The sequence below is a fragment of the Arvicola amphibius genome, chromosome 9 (assembly GCF_903992535.2).
Source record: "Arvicola amphibius chromosome 9, mArvAmp1.2, whole genome shotgun sequence".
NCBI classification, from domain to species: domain Eukaryota; kingdom Metazoa; phylum Chordata; class Mammalia; order Rodentia; family Cricetidae; genus Arvicola; species Arvicola amphibius.
Window position 1 is genome coordinate 121078923 of NC_052055.2, and position 21380 is coordinate 121100302.

The 21380-nt window shown below is 49.5% G+C and overlaps 1 protein-coding gene across 1 annotated transcript; it reads left to right on the plus strand.

Moving 5' to 3' along the window:
• The first annotated feature begins 669 nt into the window (after positions 1 to 669).
• Pxt1 (peroxisomal testis enriched protein 1) lies at positions 670 to 7243 on the plus strand. The gene is made up of 3 exons (XM_042055772.1): positions 670 to 808; positions 1397 to 1521; positions 6722 to 7243. The coding sequence occupies exons 2-3, from the start codon at positions 1471 to 1473 to the stop codon at positions 6815 to 6817; spliced, it is 147 nt and encodes a 48-aa protein (XP_041911706.1). The 5' UTR covers positions 670 to 808; positions 1397 to 1470; the 3' UTR covers positions 6818 to 7243.
• Positions 7244 to 21380: the final 14137 nt, after the last annotated feature.

Sequence of the window (21380 nt, forward strand, 5' to 3'; positions counted from 1 at the left end):
GGCGTGTCCCACACCATCGCCCTGGGGGTATATAAAACAACAAACATCACAGGACAGCCCTGTTTATAAACCCAAAGAAGTTCAGAATCCAACTTTCAAAGTAACATTGTTACAGATCACCTTGGGCAAAACAAACTTCTTTCTTCTGAGAAGTACATAACCCAGCTTGCTGGCAGACCCGGCAGACAGCCAGTTCCAGCTATGCCAAGAAACACAGGTAAGGATCAGCGTCAAGCTAAGATAAATATTTCACTTAGAATGTGCTTTTTCTCTATTGGGAACATAAACTTGAACATTAAGTGTATTGTTTAAAAATTAAAGTGCTAGAGAGGTGGCTTAGTGGGTGAGAGCACTGGCTGCTTGCAGACGACCTGGGTTTGGTCCCCAGCACCCACATGTTGGTCTCACAGCTATCTATGGCTCCAGGGAATGTGGTACCTTTCATCTGACTTCCAAGGGCATCCCACCCCATCCATGCACACATAAATAAAACAAATTCTTTTAAAAAATGAATTGCAAGAAGGCAGTGGTAAACTCATTTATCTCTTTGTAAAAATCTCTAACTGCCTCACGTAATGGTCCGCTTTGTCCCTTTAAGAGACAAGCCACGCCCACTCCCTCCCCAGTCTGCAGAAGCAAGCTGATCTTCTCCCCCCCCCCCAGCCTCACTCCCTTCTCCCCACTTCTCCCCCTTCCACTCTGTTTCTCTCTGCTCTTCCTCCTTCTCCCCTTACCTCCTTCCCTTCCCTTCCATAGCTATCCAACCCCACTCTGCATGGCGTGCCTACCCGGCTGACTGTCCATCGAGGTACCACCCACCAGCGGCTCCCTGCCTGGGACTCGCTGCCCGCTGCAGGCCCTGGGGACCTGCCGCCGCGTGGTGTCATAGCCCGCTGTCCGCTGCAGCCACTTGGGGATTCGCAGCGTTTTACTTTTACCATTACACCTCACCTTACCAAAGCTCGAAGTTACTATTAGCGCTGAGCCACTGGTGAAACTAATTAAGAACTTAATCAACTAAAATAGATCAGATTTATTTACCCTATTTCATAGGAAGGGAAGAGGAAATTCTCTCTCTCTCTCTCTCTCTCTCTCTCTCTCTCTCTCTCTCTCTCTCTCTCTCACACACACACACACACACACACACAGCTTTACAAACTCAGTGGCTGTTTCTTTCTTTTTTTTTTTTTTTTTTTTTTTTTTTTTTTTTTTTTTTTTTTTTTTTTGAGACAGGGTTTCCCTGTAATTTCTAGAGCCTGTCCTGGAACTAGCTCTTGTAGACCAGGCAGGCCTCAAACTCAGAGATCCGCCTGCCTCTGCCTCCCGAGTGCTGGGATTAAAGGAGTGCGCCACCACCGCCTGAATGGCTGTCTCTTGAACACTTGTGTTCTTGTAGGTCACAGGCCGCTTTCTCAGCCTGAGGAGAACAACCCTGGCCAGGGCCAGCAGGAGGAAATCCAGGCAGTGATTATGCAGCTGATACAAATTGGGGACAGTGTCCATCGCAGAATGACTCAAGAGGTGAGGCCACAGTGTGCCCAACAGGGGCCTGCCAGGTTGTGGAGGGAAGGAGGGATGGAACAGTGACTGCCCGGTGCCCAGGGTGCCCAGGAAGGGTCAGAACTCATGGATTAGTGGTGTTTAGGTCACTGAACGTGATAGCTACAAGCTAGGACCCTGGAGCAGAGCCAGCATTTGGTCTCATACTTGTACCTCACTGTGGTCCAAGAATAAGGTGGCGGCCACAGCATCTCCGGGCAGCTCATGTGCACTGATGCAGGCCATGGCCTGCACCGCCAGCAGACACTTCTCTTTTCTAGTATTCTGGGGGGAATCGGCATGACATTAGCACGAGAGAACGGCATGCAGCCCAATTTTACAGAGGCATTTTTCTTAACTGAGACCTCCTCCTCTCCAGGGACTCTAGCTGGTGCCAGGGAGAAGATAGTAAGGGAAATGAGCACGGGCTGTGCTCTTGGGAACCCCGTGGGTGATAAAGCCCTCAGCAAGCCTAGTGTTCTTCTAGAAGCTCCTACAGAAGGGAGCTGTCATGGAGGTTCTGCGGCAGGGTGGGGAGGGTGCTGGAGGGTGCTGTCCCTTGGAGCCAGCTTCTCACTCTTCAGTCCATCTAGGCTAATCAGTACAGTTAGTTGCACAAAACCACCAAGTCGGGTCTACGTATTGCTATTATTTTTGCTATCATGGCGAAGAAACAATGGCCTGATCCAAGCTCATGAGGATTCATTCTGTTCGTGCACAAGTGCTATGGTCTTAGCGGTTGAATTTGGGTCTGTGATCCTTTGGGAGTTAATCATTTTTTTTTTGTTTTTTTTGAGACAGGGTTTCCCTGTAGTTTCTAGAGCCTGTCCTGGAACTAGCTCTTGTAGACCAGTCTGGCCTCGAACTCAGAGATCCGCCTGCCTCTGCCTCCCGAGTGCTGGGATTAAAGGTGTGCGCCACCACCGCCCGGCCTGGGAGTTAATCATTTTTGTGCACTTTGAGTCAGAGAGCCATCTTTTTGCCAGCCCCAGTCCCCTCCCCCTCACACTGCATGAGTCTCTAGCTGCCCCAGCACCAGTTATTGAAAATACTGCTTGCCCTATTGAGTTGTTCAAAATGAATTGGCTGAAGATTTAGAGGTGTGCTCCTGAACTTTCGCCCCTTAGGTTCTAGCCATCTACGTCGCTGTCCTTGGCTTCAACTTGCGGAGCTGTCCCGTCCTGTACGACAGACTTGTCCCGACGGTCCTCTAAACCACAGCTGTTTTGTTTCTTGGTGTGCTGTTTGGTCTTTTGAGATGGGGTTTCACTCTGCACCTGAGGCTAGGACTCACTTTGTGGAGCAGTCCTGCTTCTGTAGCCCACGTACTGGGGCTACAGGGATATGCTACCGTGTCTGGCTCTGCGGAATAAACTCCATTAAAATTAGTGGAAAGGCCAGGTGTGATGATGCACGGCTTTAATCCCAGCACTTGAGAAGCAGAGGCAGGCGGATTTCTGTGAATTTGAGGCCAGCCTGGTCTACAGAGTGAATTCTAGAACAGCTAGGGCTACACAGAGAAACCCTGTCTCAAAACAACGAACCTCCTAGGTTTGGCTTTAAAATGTTGAAGTCTCTGCCACGTCAAGGTTTATGTGTCTGCAACAGTTTCAGATCTGGCTCAGTGGCCATTTATTTGCCTCTGCCATTATAAATCAAGTGACCACGTTTGGAGAATAGGTCATCGGAACTGCCCAGGAAGGACTCACAAACCGCCTTTTTTTTTTTTTTTTTTTTTTTTTTTGTCTGTCGAAATGATTGATTGAACCGGGCTGTGGTAGTACAGCCTTTAATCCCAGCAATTGAAAGGCAGCAGCAGGCAGATCTCTGCTTTCAAGGCCAGCCTGGTCTACTGAGTGAGTTTCAGGACAGCTAAGGCTATACAGAGAAAGCCTATCTTGAAAAAAACAAACAGACAAAAAAAAAAAAAAGGAAAAAAGAAAAGGCTGATTGTTTGTTCTTGAGCTGTTTTTCCTTTTTGTTTTTACTTAAACGAGCATATTCAAGTGTTTTTAAAAAATATTTATTTATTATGTATACAATATTCTGTCTGTATGTCTGCAGGCCAGAAAAGGGCACCAGACCTCATTACAGATGGTTGTGAGCCACCATGTGGTTGCTGGAAATTGAACTCAGGACCTTTAGAAGAGCAGGCAATGCTCTTAACCACTGAGCCATCTCTCCAGCCCTATTCAAGTGTTTTGTACTTCTTAAAATGTGTTGATTTTGCCGTTTAGTTATGTGGGGTTCTTGTTTCACCTGTTTGTTTTATACAGTTATATAGTTTTTGTTGCTGTGTCCCCCCCCACCCCAAATCTAGGCCATGTGAGTTCTCCACATACAAAATTTTAAGATACCACACATAGAAGCCAGGTGTGGTGGCTCTGACCTGTTATCTCAGCACTCAGAGGCAGAGGCAAGAAGAGCAGAAGTTCAAGGCCATCCTCAGCTAACATATGGAGTTTGAGGCTAGCCTGGGCTGCTTGAGATCCTGTCTCAAACAAAATAAAACAAACCCCATAACAGCTCAATTCAGATTCTTGGCTTCAGGGGAATCTTTGGGCCTCTGTAGGTCCCTCCTAGGTGCTGGGAGCTGTCCCTCTGGGAACACAGGTTCTTTATTTAATTAGCCTTTTTGGGACATTGCACGGTTCCCTGGGACCCAAGTTATATAGTAACGCAACAGAGAATTTAGAGTTTGCTTCCAGTATGTGAGGTCCTGTCTGAGAGATTTCCCAGCAGCACTGGGGATTACTGCGGTGTCAGGGAGACAGGTGGGTTTCAGAGACGTGATACAGTCTGCCTGCAGCCACCAGCTGAGTGTGAGTGGCTAAACCGTGATTTATAGACCGAGCGCTCTGTGGCTTTTCTCATGGCCACACTGGAGGGACAGGCATTCAGTCTTCCTAAGTGATGTCAGCTATAGAAAGGTTAAAATCCCTTGTTTTTCAGTTCCTGACAGAACCAAGTCCCCATTCCTTATTCTGCTGGTGGTGGCTTTCCATTAATCGATCTGGTCACTCGATTATCCAGTCTCCTGTGAGGAAGGCTCTCCTGCTGTGAGCCATGCACGACTTAAATACGGAGTTACAGCCTTGAGCAAACGAGACAGAAGTGTGACCTCAAATAGTAAATGAAGTGTGTCATTATCAGATAGACGGAAGGGTCTGGGAGCAAAAGACAGAAGGAAAGGGAGACAGAGCTTTAGGAGTGACACCTGCTGGGGGCTGGAGAGATGGCCCAGTGGTTAAGAACACTCTTCCAGAGGACCCAGGTCAATTCCCTGCAACCCCAGGTCAGCTCGCCGCTGTAATTACAGTTTCAAGTAGTCTGCTGCCCTCTTCTGGGCCTCAGTGGGAATTGCATACAAGTGCTGCACATGTGGACAAAATACCCACACAGGCCCTGAAGAGGTGCCAATTAAGAGAATAGACTGCTCTTCCAGAGGACCTACAAGAGGTGACTCACAACCCCCTGTAATTTCAGCTCTAGGGGCATCCAATAACATTTGACCCCTGCGGTATCTGCACTCACATGCACACTCCCTCATATATGGACGTAATAACAAAACCACACCAGGCGGCGGTGGCGCGCCTTTAATCCCAGCACTCAGGAGGCAGAGGCAGGAGATCTCTGTGAGTTCGAGGCCAGCCTGGTCTACAGAGCGAGTTCTGAGAGTTGGGGGTTGCTGCGCAGACAACTGAGCCCCTGAGGCAGGAGTGGCCTACCTTCTCTGAAGAATGGCCAGGAGGCCAGCAAGTCTGGCTTTGGAGGAAGACGTAGTCGAAGCTGGTGGAGCACATGGGCAGCCACAGTGCTCTGGGGGCTGCGGCGGGAAGATCACGTATGACCTAGTGGGGAGAGGGGGTTCTTCCAGGGCAGCGTGGAGACAGAGTGATACCCTGTCTCAAAGGACAAAGGCAAACACCAAATAAAAGCTTGTGATTAGGGAGAGGTGGTGATAACAGATCATGAGGGGCTCTGATGTCACCTGAAAGACTTGTCCCCTCCCCCATACATCCTGGGGATTGAAACCGGGGTCTCACAAATGCCAGGCAGGTGCTCTATGACCAAGCCATATTCCTCCTTTTTTTTTTTTTTCCTTTTGATCTTTCAAGACAGGGTTTCCTGGTATAGTCCTGGCTGTCCTGGAACTCGATCTGCAGACCAAGCTGGCCTCAAATTCAGAGATTCACCTGCCTCTGTCCCCCCGAGTCTGGCGCCTGATTCTTTGCTTTTCTTCTGGGGACTGTCTGAGTTAGGGTTTCTATTGCTGTGAGGAGACATCATGACCACAGCAATACTTATAAAGAAAAACCCTTACTTGGGTGGCTTTCATTTCCAGAGCCTAGTCCACTATCAGCATGGTGTAACAAGGTGCTGGAGGAGGAGCCAAGTGCTACATCTCAACAAGTAGACAACAGGAAGTGGTCTGAGACATTGGGCGTGGCTTGAGCATCTGAGACCTCAAAGTCCACCCCCACAGTGATACATTTCCTCTAGCAAAGCTGTACCCACTCCAAAGCCACACCTCTTAATAGTGCTATTCCTGTGAGCTTGTAGGGGTCAGTTACATTCACACTACCCTAGGGATGGAGTATCTAGCCCAGGATTCCCTGAAACTTCCTGTCCTCTGGCCACAGCCTCCCCTGGAGGGGACAGCTGTGTGCTGCCATCCCTGGCCAGGATTTTTCTCAAGTGAGGCTTCTGGTTCCACGTTGTTGTCTGAAGCTTTCTCTCATGTTCCCCCACAAACCAGGTGCTGGGGCCCTTTGTCCCTCCCGACTTTGCCTGGATTTGCTCCTCCTCCTCCTCACGCATTTATGTCTTTCTGGTCCCTGGTGCCCCAGAGGGGGAGTACTTGCTTCTCTGAGACCACCAGGAAGGGTTTTGGGATGCCACCGGAAGGCAGAGGACTGGGGTCTCATGACTGAAGAGTGCCCCAATGATTAGGCTGGGAAGTGCCCCAAGTGTGATGTATGCAAACACATGGGAGCCGTCACCCCAGTCACAGGCTTGTGTCTGGGCTGCAATGAGTTACAAAAATGGGGGCGGGGCTCTCCTACCATCCTATGCTCCCAGGTTGTTGGGATTGATGGCAAGTGTCTCTCTCTGCAGAGACACCTTGCCAGCCCCAAATTAGCAACAGGAAACACAGAGCACCTGTCTGTTTCTTCCACAGGACCCCGGGGATGTGCTGCCTCCTTTGGTGGAGGAGATGTTTTTCATGAGAGGAAGGGTGCTGCTGCGATTTTTCTGGAACAACCATTGGCTGTAGAGGACAGACAGACGTATAAGCCCCGCCCTCCGGCTGCTTCCCAAGGGGCCTGCAGGGGGCCTGCTGCGGTGCCTGACCCTCTCCAGCCCTCCCGTGTCTTTGCTGGTTTGCTGAACTGCAGGCTTGATGCCCAGAGCCCACAGATGGTGGGGACAGCCTCCAGAGCCTCCTGGTGAAGCCGAGAAGTCAGGAGCCTGAGAGGCCTGACCACACAGAGAACTCATGAGGGAATCCATTGTGAACTTTTCCACAAATCTCTGGGGCCTCCCTCTGGCTCGGCCTGTGGGATTCATTTCCTCCTTCTCTATTTCTTTCATCTTTCTTCTTTTGAGGTTTTGTCTGTCTCAGCCCTTCCCACCTTTTAAAAGAATTTCTCATCCTAAGATGGTTTGTTAGTAATCACAAGTTCTATGTATGTACATTTTGAGTTCTTAGTAGGAGATATTTTAAAAAAGTGAAATAAACATCATTTTATTGCCCAGAGAACCTGTGTGTGTCTCCTTTGTAGAGGAGGGATTCCAAGTGTTTCTCCTTAGAATGGTAGACATATACTCATCCCTGTCCTTCTGAAGGGCAGTGTTTCCATCTTGCTAATCTTTTGGGTTGACTAGATGGCTTAGCCAGTGAAGGGGCTTGCCAACAAGTCTGATGGCCTGAGTTCAATCCCAGGGACCCACATGAGAAGAAGGGACCTGACTCCAGAAAGCTGTCCTCTTACCCACACATGTGCCCACACTGTGCACACGCATAGGCACACAATAAATTATAGTTAAAATATAGTTTGAAACTCTTTGAGTAGGTATTCATGTAGTTTTAAAATCAAAACAACAGGAAAAGAACTATAATGAAAACCCTTCTTATTTTTTGAATCCCCTTAATATACATAGGAATATGCATATTTATGTATATGTTATATATATATATATATATATATACACACACGTGTGCACAAACACTACACACCATATATTCCTCCCTTGGTAGCTGAGAGGAATTGGCTGTCTTAATGCCTTTCTCAAATCCATAATTCTCCTCTCAAAGAAAACAGAGGAGAGGTTACATGGACTGTCTCTCTGTCCTCCTATCTACTTTAAGTCTCTGAACTACTTAAGTACCTACCACAGCTGAAATGCTGCACCCCCAGCTGGTATAATGTGCTTTAGGGAATAGCGGCAGGACACATTCACTAAACAAGCATTTCTCTTTCTGAATAGTTTCCTTTTTGGTTTTTAATTTTTTTGTGTGTGTGTGTGTGTGTGTGTGCACGTATGTGTGTTTGTATGTGGTATTCATGGTGTACGTGTGTGCACTGGCTCCCCTTGATTACAGAAGGGTAGAGGAGTTAGACAAGCCCCAGGCCTTAGGTTTGCTTGCCTCTGGAACAGCACCAGCTATAGCCTCCCCCTCAGTGGGAGCCGGCTCCAGGTGTTAGCCAGCTCCAGTCCCCACATCGCAGTCAGGGCTTGCGGAGTTTGCTCTGCTGACTCAGGTCTCCATGATGCTGCTCTCGGACTCCAAGTGAAGCCTGGCCCTGCCTGGAACTGCTGTCCATACAGCTACTTTCATACTGGAAGCAGTGAGCTGGTAAGAACCCAAGGGTCCTTGTCTGCTCTGTGTCGTCTCTTGTACTTTTTGCTCATTCTGATTTGGATCAACAGAACCACCCAGGGCAGAGATAGGTTTAAAGTTGTGAAGATTTCTGGGTTTCTTTCCCTTTTCTCAAATAAATAAATAAATAAACAAATAAATAAATAAATAACTCTGCTTGTTTACATGCTTTTTTTTGGGGGGGGGGGTTGGTTTGGTTTTTCAAAACGGTTTCTCTGTAACTTTGGAGCATGTCCTGGAACTAGCTCTGTAGACCAGGCTGGCCTCGAACTCACAGAGGTCCGCCTGCCTCTGCTTCCCAAGTGCTGGGATTAAAGCCATGCGCCACCACCGCCCAGCTGTTTACATGCTTTTAAAATTCATTAATTTTATTTTGTACCTGAGTGTGTATCTGTGCAGAGTGTGTGCAGGTGTCATGGGAGGCCAGAAGAGGGCATTGGATCCCCTGGAATTGGAGTTAAAGGTGTGACCTGTTGTGTGGGTGCTGGGAATTGAACCTGGGTTCTCTGGAAGAGCAGCCTGAAAGGAAAAGTATTGGCTCAAGACACCCAAAGCCAAGTTCTCAGTAGGAAGGAGATTTATTTGCACCAGAGGGAAAAGGACGAATAAGAGACAAAGACAGGACAAGGGACAAGACACACACACACACACACACACACACACACACAGAGGACAGGGAGAAGGGAAGGGAGCAAAGGAAAGGGGACAGGGGTATTTGTCCCTGAGGACAATGACTGCCTCTGGATAGAGAGGAGACAGACTTGGAACACAGAGAACTGGCAGTTTATAAAGGTCCAAGGGGAAACCCCATGCTAGGATGAGGTGCTTCATTTTAATTGGGCATGTGAATTAGGGGAGACAAAGTTTAATTAGGGGCTTTTGATGCTTGATTTAATACTTTGATAGCTGGATCTTGGTAGTCAGCCTCAGGAGGAGGAAGTAACCAAATAAGGAAATAGACCTTGGGGACTAGTTTTAGGAATGGAATCTAAAGGTTTTTAGCAAGGGAATGGGGGAGAAAGGCAAGGCCTGCCAGAGGCACAGAAGGGCTAGAATCCCGTCATAACCCATTTTAACATAGCCCAGCTTGAGCTGACAGTGTGGTTTACCTGTGCTCTTCGAGCTGCTGACAAGAATGTGAGGTGAGGCCTGGCAGTGGTGGCACACGCCTTTAATCCCCCACTCGGGAGGCAGAGGCAGGCGGATCTCTGTGAGTTTAAGGCCAGCCTGGTCTACAGAGCAGTTCCAGGACAGCCAGGGCTACACAGAGAAACCCTGTCTCGAAAAAAACCAAACAAAGAAAGAGAGGTGTGACTAAGAGGCCCTGGGGAGAGACTGGAGCACCCACAGGCCCGGGCTGTCCCCTGTGTGCCTCTGCTAAGGGGCAGAACAGCGTCTTTCCGCGGCTGGAGGGAGGATGGGACCTACAGTGGTCTTGTGTAATAGGCTTTCTTTTGGGCCACCAACCAGCTCCCAGATCATGGCATGGAGCCGTCTTTTTAGTTAGGAATGCCCGGCCTTGTCTTATGCTCGCCCCACAGCTCTTATGGCTTCCTTTAACCTGTTTCTCCTCGTCTACATCTTACCTCGGGGCGTTTTGCCTTTCTTTCATTCTGTTTGTCCTACTTCGTGTCCGGCTGACTGACAGCCACCTGGCCGGGTGTCTCCTTCGTTCTCGCCTCGCTTCTTCCCTCTACCGATTCTCTTTGCCCCGTGTCCCACCTGTCCCTCCTCTGCCTAGCTGTTGGCCGTTCAGCTTTTTATTAGGCCAACCAGGTACCTTCGGCAGGCAAGGTAAAACAGCAACGCACCTTTAGATAATTATACAAAAGCAGCGCACGCAAATATAACACACCTTGACATCATTAAAGTAATCATCCACGCCAGCCTCGCTTGGAGCAAGTCCCGGGCGAAGGCATAGAAGGAGCAGCGGGAAGAGGAGCCGCAAGGAGTCTACAGGGCACAGGGGCTCCAGAGCCACCCACTCTGTTGCTTGCCTGTTCCACTGGCTAAGTCCGAGGTCCACGCTGGTGGAAGCCCTGAATGTCATCTTGGTGACCCTCCCGTATCCCAAAAAAGAAATCCAAGGCTAAGTTTCCAGCTAAGGTCTCCTCTCTGCAGTCCCTTCCCTTCTGGAAAGAGGGCATAGGGACAGGTGAAGAAGGTTCAGAATGATTAATCGCCTTAGTAAACACAAACACGTAGCCTTCTGGTGTTTTGAAGTTCAAGAGCTTGTCTTGGGACCAGCTGTGTGGGGTGGGGTGGGGAGGCGGGAGGAGACCTGGGGCAGGGGTCGGGCAGGGCTTGGTAAGATTGTAGAAGTTGCTAGCTGCCCTCTCCACCAGGATTCCCCCCTTCCAGATGCCCTCAGCAAATACCTCCGAAATTCTTGCCTTTTCTGAACCTTGGTTAAAACAACAGACTGGGCACCGGGTGGTGGTGACGCACGCCTTTAATCCCAGCACTCGGGAGGCAGAGGCAGGTGGATCTCTGAGTTCGAGGCCAGCCTGGTCTACAAGAGCTATTTCCAGGACAGGCTCTAGAAACTACAGGGAAACCCTGTATCGAAAAACCAAAAAGAAAACAAACAACAACAACAACAACAAAAAACCCAACAGACTGGGCATAGTGGTTCATGGCTTTAATCCCCACACTTGGGAGGCAGAGACTGGATCTCTGAGTTTGAGGCCAGCCTGGTTTCCAGGTCAGGCAGAGCTAGGTAGTATGTCTAAACAACAGAAAACCACCATCACCAGATTTATTTTATTTTATTTTATTTTGGTGTTTTGTGATACGGTTTCTCTGTAGCTTTGGAACCTGTTCTGGAACTAGCTCGGTAGACCAGGCTGGCCTTAAACTCCCAGAGATCCATCTGCCTCTGCCTCCTGAGTGCTGAGATTAAAGGCGTGCACCACCACCATCCAGCATACAAATCTTGATTAAAGACTAAAGACATAAGGATCGAATATTTTCTTTTTTTTTTTTTTAAGATTCTATTTTTGGGCTCAGAGGTTAAGAGCACTGACTGCTCCAGAGGTCCTGATTTCATTCCTGGGAACCACCATTGGCTCACAGCCATCTGTAATGAGATCTGATTCCCTCTTCTGGCCAGCAGGCATACGTGCAGACAGAACACTATACATAACAATGAATACATCTTTTTTTAAAAAAAGATTTGTATTTTTAATTATGTGTCTATATGTATGTTCGTGTGCACGTGTGAGTGCATGTATGTTCATGTGCACGCGTGAGTGCGGGGCCCGTGGAGGCCCATTGGATGTCCCGGAGCCGTGAGGCACCTCCAGAGTGCTGGGAACTGAACTGGGCTCCTCTGCAAGAACAGCAAGCGCTCTTAACTGCTGAGCTGTCTCTCCAGCACCATAGAAGATTTAACATGACATCTAAGAATCATAGTGGTCAAATTCAAGTTCAAGACCTATATGTCTCTCAGGAGCCCAGGACAGTCTACTTGTGTAAGACCAAACTTCCCAGGCTTAGAGGCTTGTTAAACATGGGTTGAAGGGGGCCGGGCGGTGGTGGCGCATGCCTTTAATCCCAGCACTCGGGAGGCAGAGGCAGGTGGATCTCTGTGAGTTCAAGGCTAGCCTGGTCTACAAGAGCTAGTTCCAGGACAGGCTCCAAAGCCACAGAGAAACCCTGTCTCGAAAAATAAAAAATAAAAAATAAAAAAAAAATAAAACATGGGTTGAAGGAATGAATAAGAAGCCTGAGGCTGGGCTGGAGAGATGGCTCAGAGGTTAAGAGCATTGCCTGCTCTTCCAGTGGTCCTGAGTTCAATTCCCAGCAACCATATGGTGGCTCGCAACCATCTGTAATGAGATCTGGCGCCCTCTTCTGGCCTGCAGGCAGACATGGAGGCAGAATGTTGTATACATAATAAATAAAATCTTAAAAAAAAAAAAAAAAAAAAAAAAAGAAGCCTGAGGCCTTCTGGAATTCACCAGAAGCAGCAAGCCCCTGGGAGATGATCACCAGGCCTCCCACATCTCTCTGGAGACATGGATTTCTTCTCTTGGGTGGCCTGGAATGGATGTCCTAGGAGAAGGCCTGGAATCACTGGGGAGGACTGGGCAAGAAAGCTGGATCAGGAAAATGTACTCGGGTCATCAGGGACTGGGCAACTCATGTTCCAGCTCAGTGTGGGCCGCTCGATGCTCTGTGAGGACACGGTCCAGGAACGGAGTGTGCGAAGACAAGTCTGAGGGCTGTGAGGGCATGCTGAGAGAACAAGACAGGAGTCTTATGGCCTCGGTTTCTTTAAAGCACGGGATTATTTTTTGCATAGTGTTTCTGCGCTCCCTCCCCTCCCCAAGTGTAGCAGAGGAGAGCGAGTCTACTTCCGGCTGCTCATTGCTGCTTGCTGCTGCTATTCAGTTAAATGCCCTTTATACACGTCTGTGGAGAAACAGGTTTTTGCTGCGTGTGGCCTGTTCTTGTGAGGGTATGCAGCGTGGACTCATGAGAACTTTCCTCCCGTGATTCCCGTACCCTCTGGTGTGAATTGTCTGAGGTTCTGAACAAAGCTGGCAGCCGCATGAGACTCTGGTCTGCCTCCTTTATCAGCTCCATTCTCCCAGGTCCCACCTCCTTGGGGCCGTCTACACTAATGGGTCATCTCTGCATGATGTGTCCAAGAATGTGTGTGTGTGTGTGTGTGTGTGTGTATGTGTGTCCTTGTCACCTCGTGCCCGGTGAGGGAGCTACTGCAACCGAAACAGATCCTCACAGCATCCAGAAGCAAGCACCTAGTCTGCACTCTGGGCTTCAGTGGAAGCTGAACCTACGGCCTCGGATTCTATGACTCATGTTTATTGAAATTGCTGAGAACATTCAGGCCCTGCTTGTGACCCTTTGTAAACAGGTAACTGTTTTAGAACTAGGTCATACAGACTGACTCATTCTCCCATCCCCATCTAAATAAGCACATGGCTAGCCCCGGACGGAGGCTGGACATTCTGCATACGACTGGGGCAGTCCCCTCAGCTTGCTCCACTCCCCAAGCTTGTGACCTTGATTCCTGCCCACCCTACCCTCACCACCAGCTCCCCTTGTGTGGATTTGTCCATTTGAGCGCAGGAGCACGCACAGGCCAGAAGAGGCCATCTGATCCCTGGAGCTGGGGTTGCAGCTGCCCAGCGTGGCTGCTGGGAACCAAACTAGGTCCTCTGCGGGAGCAGTGTGGGCTCCTAAGCTGAGCCATCTCTTCAGGGCCCAGTCTAAGAATTCTTGTACTTTTGTGTCGCCTTTGGCATCTTGGAAATAGAAATAGTCGTAGCAGGAATGCATGGGGCTACGTCGGTCCTTCCAGACGGACAAAGGATGGAAGTGTGTTAGTGAAAGAGTGTGTCGCAGGAATACTAATCTTTTATGGCATATGTATGCTTGGTGGGGATGGGTGTGTAGGGGTTCCAAACCTCTCCCTGGAGCACCGTCCTCACAGAAGCACCACGATTACCCCACTTCCCACACGGGGGACATCTTTGTGGAATGTCCGTAAAGCTAAATATGACCGAGAAGAAAAGGATCATCAACAGAACCCATGGGGACCAAGCCATCAGGGTCTCAGAGCACAGTAACACACAAGAAACAAAGGACTCCTGGATGGTGGTGGCGCACGGCTTTAATCCCAGCACTCGGGAGGCAGAGGCAGGCAGATCTCTGTGAGTTCGAGGCCAGCCTGGTCTATGGAGCAAGTGCCAGGACAGCCAGGACTGTTACACAGAGAAACCCTGTCTCAAAAAAACAAAAAAATTTAAAAAAAAGAGAGAAAGTAGCAAAGGAGTGTGGTAACTGATAAGCAAGGGTCCCCAGAGCACAGGACAGCAGCAGTGGACGGTGCAGGGAAGAGGGAAGGAGCCCCTCATCCAGCCCTGCTCAGGTGCTAGGCCAAGGGACTCCTTGGGGACACCCCCAAGCTCTCCAACCCTTCTGATTTCACTAGCTCTGGCCTCTGCCCAGACAAATCTCAAGAGCTGGAAGGCAGCCAACTGGAAATCCCCAGCTAGCAGGCCACCAGGAACCCTTGAGACAGATGGCAAGAGGGGGCCTGGGCATGCGGCTCAGGTGGTAGGGGCCTGCCCCGCACTCAAAAGGTGGATGCCGGACGAGTTCATGGTCCTCTTGGGTGCAGGTCATCCTCAGGGTTTTGCCTTGCCCAGGGTGACTCCGTTTCACAAGCAGCATCTGATTCCACTCGGAGTATAAACAGAGGCAGAGTGACGTGACGCAGCACCTTGGCAGCGTGTAAACATCGCCCGCCACATGCCCGGTACCGCCCACGGGGAACAGATTGGTAGCTTAATCCTAAAAATAGAAAGGTCCCACCCTCTACATTTATCAAAGCACATCGGGACTACAGAAACACAGGCGTGCCATAGCCATATCAGAGAAAACATGCCTGAACGGCATGGGGGGAGGGCAGCTAACACTGTACACTGGTGTGCGTGTGTGTGTGTGTGTGTGTGTGTGTGTGTCCCAGGGGCTTGAGCTGTTTATCTTGCTCCCCACTTGTTGACATGGCCTGGCCCAGTTGCCACCCTCTGCCTGTCTATGAAGCTTGTTTGGCTCCTTGCCTCCTCAGCCTGAGCCTCCTCTGGCACTTGACTAAGGTGATCCCCTGCCCCCCAGCAGCCTCTCCAGGGAGCACTTCCCTGATCCTCCCTCCTCCCCCCCGACACTTCTTAGGGGGTAGGCAGAGCTATCTTAGTTTTCTTAAGATTTACTTATTTCTCTCTCTCTCTCTCTCTCTCTCTCTCTCTCTCTCTCTCTCTCTCGCTCTCTCTCTCTCTCCATCCCTCCCTCCTTCCCCCCCCCTCTGTGTGTGTGTGTGTGTGTGTGCCTTGTATGTACACTAGAAGAGAGAGCACTACGAGAGCAGCAAACACCCTCCCTGCTCAGCAGCTCTCCAGCCCTGGGCACCTGTCAGTATGTCAGCTCCCTGCTTCTGCTTACTCTGCCACGGCCTTCTTAACCCTTTGTAGCCTTCTGTAGCTCCCCCCACAACACACAGTTATGTGTCGTACCATGTGTAGTGTGTGGCCTGAGAGTTAATATTAGCTGGTAAGATCAGCGTAGGGTCGGGCGGTGGTGGCACAGGCCTTGAATCCTAGAATTTAGGAGGCAGAGGCAGATGGATCTTTGTGAGCTCAAGGCCAGCCTGGTCTACATAGTTCCAGGCCAGCCAGTGCTACATGGTGAGTTCTAGCACTATCTTTAAAAATAAATAAATAATAATAATCAGGGTGAAGATGGCTCTGGGGTAAAGGTGCTTCACACACACACACACACACACACACACACACTTACCGCCAAGGCTGAAGATCTGAGTTCAATCCCAGGAACACACAGGGTAGAGGAGAGAAAGAGGACACGTACACACGTCTTCTTCTGACTCCCAGACACTGTGGCACACGTACACGAGTGTGCACACACCTAAACAACCGTAAAAAGCAGTTGTGTTTAAGATTGGAACGAAGCAACTATGTTTGCTTTGGCTCAGGCTATCAAGGAAAGCGAGATCACCTGGCAAAGGATCACCGACAGACTGCTAACCTCATGGGTTTGTGGCTATGCAATAAGTTCTGGGCAGAAAGAAACAATAGGGGCTGGGCGGTGGTGGCGCACGCCTTTAATCCCAGCACTCGGGAGGCAGAGGCAGGCAGATCTCTGAGTTCGAGGCCAGCCTGGTCTACAAGAGCTAGTTCCAGGACAGGCTCTAGAAACTACAGGGAAACCCTTTCTCGAAAAAACCAAAAAAAAGAAAAGAAAGAAAGAAAGAAAGAAACAATGGTGTTTGCTATTCTATGTCTCAGACACATGCTCTTGGCAGCAAGTTCAAGGTTAACCTGGGCTACACGAGATCCTGTCTCAAAAAGGAAAAAGGGGACTGGAGAGATGGCTCAGCAGTGGACCCAAATCCCAGCCTCCCACACGGGGGGCTCAGACTGACTGTAACTTCAACTGTGGGGATCCATCATCCCCGGCCTCCAAAGGTACCTGCACTCATGGGCACTCACAACGTGTACATGCCCATGTAAAATTAAAATGGCAAAAATTTATATAAATATATATATATATTTGGTTTTTCCAGACAGGATTTCCCTGTCTAGCCCTGACTATCCTGGAACTCTGTAGACCGGATTGGCCTCGCATTCACAGAGATCCACCTGCCTCTGCCTCCCGAGTGCCAGGACTAAAGGTGTGCGCCACCTCCGCCCGGCTGAAATTACTATTTAAAAAGAAAGGTGAAAAGGTAATGAGAAGGGATGGGAAACACAGTGGAGAAGAGGTTTGTCACCAGCGCAGGGTGCGGTGAACCCCGGGGAGGGCTAACCACGGGAAAGGGAAGCCCGGGCTTGACTTCTGCTGTAACTAACTCGGCGAGGTTCTGGGCAGTAGACACCTGCCACACCGCCACCATTGGCTCTGTCCTTAGCGCACTGGGACCACGCCAGGCATTTACAAGCACTGACTGGTCTGTTTATCTCGGAAAGTACCTTGATGCCGGACACTGATCTTTAAATTGATGATGTCACTGCAGCTCGTGACAACCCTATGTGACCTGGATACGCGGTTGCTGTTATCATCTTCATTTTACAGATGGGGCAACCAAGACACGATTAATTCATTCATATCACTGACAGCTGACCAGGCACTTTCCTGAACGCTGTGTGTTTCTATTTCATGTTTTAACTTTAATTTCTTTTTGGTTTTTTTTGTTTGTTTTTTTACATTTTATTTATTTTGTGTGTGTTTGTGTGTGTGTTTGTGTGTGTGTGTGTGTGTGTGTGTAGTGACACAGGAAAAGACATAGAATTTTCTGGGTTCTGGAAATTTTTCCAGTGGTCCCTGGGTTGGCTCCACAGGTATACGCAGAGATGTGCGTGAAGGATCTGCCCACTGGCCTGTACTCCAAATATGCCTTAAAAGCAACCCACAGTAGAGCTAGGTGTGGCTCCTCAGGCCTGGAATCCCAGCATTGCAGTCCAAGGCTAGCCTGACTTATGAAGCAAGAACTTACCTCAAGAAATGTGGTGATGGGGTGGCTGGCGAGATGGCTCAGAAACAAAGGCGCTCGCTCGCCAGCAAGCACGGCGACCTGAGCTCAATGCTCAGGACCCACGAGACAGAGAGAACCAACTCCTTGCTGCAGGTTGTCAATGGTTTTCAGCACAACCGAGTTATCAGCAACTTTATTTATTTGGAGATATTATTTTATTTTAAAATATATGTATATGTGCGTCTGTGTTGTGTGGGGATGCACACATGGGTGTGGTGTCTGCAGAAGCCAGAGGAGGGCTCTGGATTCTGAGCTGGAGTTACCGGCATTTTAGTGGGAACAGTGGGTGCTGGGAACCAGACCACTCCTCTGCAAGGGCAGGAAACAGTCAAATGCCAAGCTGCCTCTCCCACCCGCTATTTACTTATTTATTTGCTTATTTATAGATAGAAACTTCATATGTAGGCTTGACTGGCCTAGGATTCACTGTGTAGAACAGGCTGGCATCAAACTGGCGACAGTCTTCCTGTCTGTCTCCCGAGTGCTGAGGTTAAAGGCGTGTGCCACCACAACCAGCTTATTTATTTTTGAGTGTGTTCATGTGTGCAGTATACATGTGTGTGTGCACATGTAGTATGTGTTTTTGCATATGTGTGGGTGTACCGTGCACATGGGTACACATTCACATGAATGCCCATGCACGTGAAGGCCCGAGGTTGGCCCTGGGTGTCGCCCTTCACCTTACGCTTGAGCCTGGAGGTTGCTGGTCCAGCTAGTCTAACTGGCAGCTCACTGAAGGCTCTATCCCTTCTGCCTTTATTCTTAGGTTCCAGGGGGACAGCCACGCCTACTGGGCTTTGGCATGGGCCATACAGATCTGATTTCCAGCCCTGATCTGATGGCAAGTGTTTTACCTGTGAGCCATCTCTCTAGCCCCTCTAGTAATTTCTTCACCCTGCTGGTCCTACCATGTCTTGGATTTTTCTTGGAGGAGGCCATGCTGATGCTGGTGGTCCCTACTCTGTGCCAAGAAGAATCCTAGAGGTGACAGCTGAGCTTTTTTGAAGCCATGTGGGTGATCCGAGGTAATGGACAGGAGGAAGAAAGGCTTTGCCTGACTCACTGTTTTGGAGTTCCGGTCTGTGATTGGGCAGAGCTGTTGCCATCATGCCTCTGATGGTGGGGAAGAGAAAGGTACTGAGTCCAGCAATCCCCTTTGAGAGCACACAGCCCATGAACCATGATGCCCCCACGAGGCCCCGTCCCTTAAAGGTTCCACAACTTCCCAGCACTGCTAAGGTGGGAACCAAGGCTTTCGTCAAATGTTCTCTGAGATCCTAGAGAGGAGTGCCTAGGGGCTAGCGTGGCAGCCTGGGCTGTGCACACAACTCTTCCAAAAGTGCAGTTGGCAGCAGCCTGAGACCTTTGCCTGCAGATACTGTGCCCCCACCCCACCCCCACTCCCGCTGCCAGCCTCTAACATGCTGGTTAGATTTTGTCACCAAGTCTGGGGCATCTTGGAAGTTGAGAAAATCCTCCATCAGATCAGTCCATAGGTAAGTCTGTGGGGAAGGGGCCCTTTTTGGATTAATGATTGGTGGTGGTGGGCCCAGCCCCACTGTGGGTGATACTACCCCTGTGCAGGTGGCTCTAGGTTGTATAAGAAAGCAGGCTGAGCCGGGCGATGGTGGCGCACGCCTTTAATCCCAGCACTCGGGAGGCAGAGGCAGGCGGATCTCTGTGAGTTCGAGACCAGCCTGGTCTACAAGAGCTAGTTCCAGGACAGGCTCTAAAGCCACAGAGAAACCTGTCTCGAAAAAAACCAAAAAAAAAAAAAAAAAAAAAAGAAAGCAGGCTGATAGGTGGTGGTGGCTCAGGCCTTTAATCCCAGCACTTGGGAGGCAGAGGCAGGCGGATCTCTGTGAATTTGAGGCCAGCTTGGTCTACAGAGCGAGTTCCAGGACAGGCTCCAAAGCTACAGAGAGAAACCATCTGTCTCAAAAAAAAAAAAAAAAAAAAAAAAAAAAAAAGAAGCAGGTTGAGCCAAGCACAGAGTGCAGGTCAGTAAACCGCACTCCTCCATGGCCTTTGCTCCAGCTCCTGCCTTGGCTTCCTTCAGCAGGGTGGCCTGGAATGTGACAGTCAAACAAGCCCTTTCCTCCCCAAGTTACTTTCGGTCATGGTTTTTATCACAGCAACAGAAAGCTGACCAGAACATCCCACTCCAACACCACACGTAGCAACCCCTTAGCAACCTAGGACCACCTGCACTGGCTACATGTACACCCTCTCGGAGGCACGGAGTTTCTCCTGCCTTCCACCTCCACAGGTCACACACTCCCATTTGTACGTCTACGAAAGTGTAGCCTGGATACTGCACAATATGACAAACTGTGTCTTCAAACTGAACTTTTTGGGGGGGGGATCCCATATTTACCTTCTTATTCCTCTGCTTTAAGTGGGTGTGCTGGCTAGTTTTATGTCAACTCGACCCAAGCTAGAGTTATCTGGAAGGAGGGAGCCTCAATTGAGAAAACACCTCCATAAGATCCAGCTGTAAGGTATTTTCTCAATTAGTGATCAACCGGGGAGGCCCAGCCCCTTGTGAGTGGTGCCATCCCTGGGCTGGTGGTCCTGGGCTCTATAAGAAAGCAGGCTGAGCAAGCCAGGAAGCAGCCCCTCCATGTCCTCTGCATCAGCTCCCGCCTCCAGGTTCCTGCCCTGCTTGAGTTCCTGTGCTGACCTCTTCCAGGGATGGAGTACAAGGTGGAAGTGTAAGGCGAAGAAAGCCTTTCCTTCACAGTTGCTTTGGTCACGGCATTTCAACGCAGCAATAGAGACTCTCACTGAGACACTGGGTGTGCGCATTAAAACAGCACGCAGTGAGGAGAGATGTCAACAGTAGAGAAATGTCACATAACCTGACCTGTCAATCAAATCAGAGAACCAACCAAACTATTCCCCAAGTAACAAACTACCTCTTGTTCCCCTACAAGGCAGCCTCAAAGGGGCCTTTCTCTTGGGTTCCATCACTCTTGTGGCCGCTGTCACTCTTGGCAGCATTATTTCTGGTTGGTACTGCCACTGTGAAGTTTTCTAGCTGTCTTGCAATCTCGTGTGAATTTATTTCAGTGCTTTGAATGAGATGCCGGAACCTGGCAACACCCAGCCTGGAGACAAGCAGAAACACACACCAAACCTCTGGTGGTGGACGGGAGGGGACTCGCTTCTTAAGTACAGCTGTCAGGTTCCCTCTCCTCTGCTCAGTGAGATCTTGGGGGCAGCGGGGAGGGGACACAAATTTAGATGTGGGATGTGGTGGTGTGCTGTAGGAGGCCACTCATTTGTTCCTGGCCTCCCAGACTCCCGAAATAATCACTCATAAACTATATTATTTAAATCACTGCTTGGCCTATTAGCTCTAGCTTCTTATTGGCTAGCTCTTGCATCTTAATTTAACCCATTTCTATCAATCTGTGTACCACCACGTGGTTGTGGATTACCAGCATCTGTCTCTGGTGGGACTACATGGATTCTCCCTGACTCTGACTTATTTCTCCCAGCATTGAGTTTAGTTTTCCCTGCCTACCTATGCTCTGCCCTAATATAGGCCCAAAGCAGTTTCTTTATTCATTAACCAATAAAAACAACACATATACAGAAGGAATTCCCACACCAGTGGTGATTCAAGGTGTGTCCTAAAATCAAGTATTAGCATTTAAGAAATATCTTTTAGATTTAGTTTATCTATTTATTTACATGCGTGTGTATGTGTGTGTGTGCATGTGTGCCCGTCCATTGATGCATGTGTGTGCACTTATGCAGATGCCTGAAGAAGGTTCTGGATCCCCTGGAGCTGGAGTTGGAGGCAATGGGTGCTGGGAACTGAACTCAAATCAAGTCCACTGTAAGAGCAATGAGTGCTCTTAAAAGCTG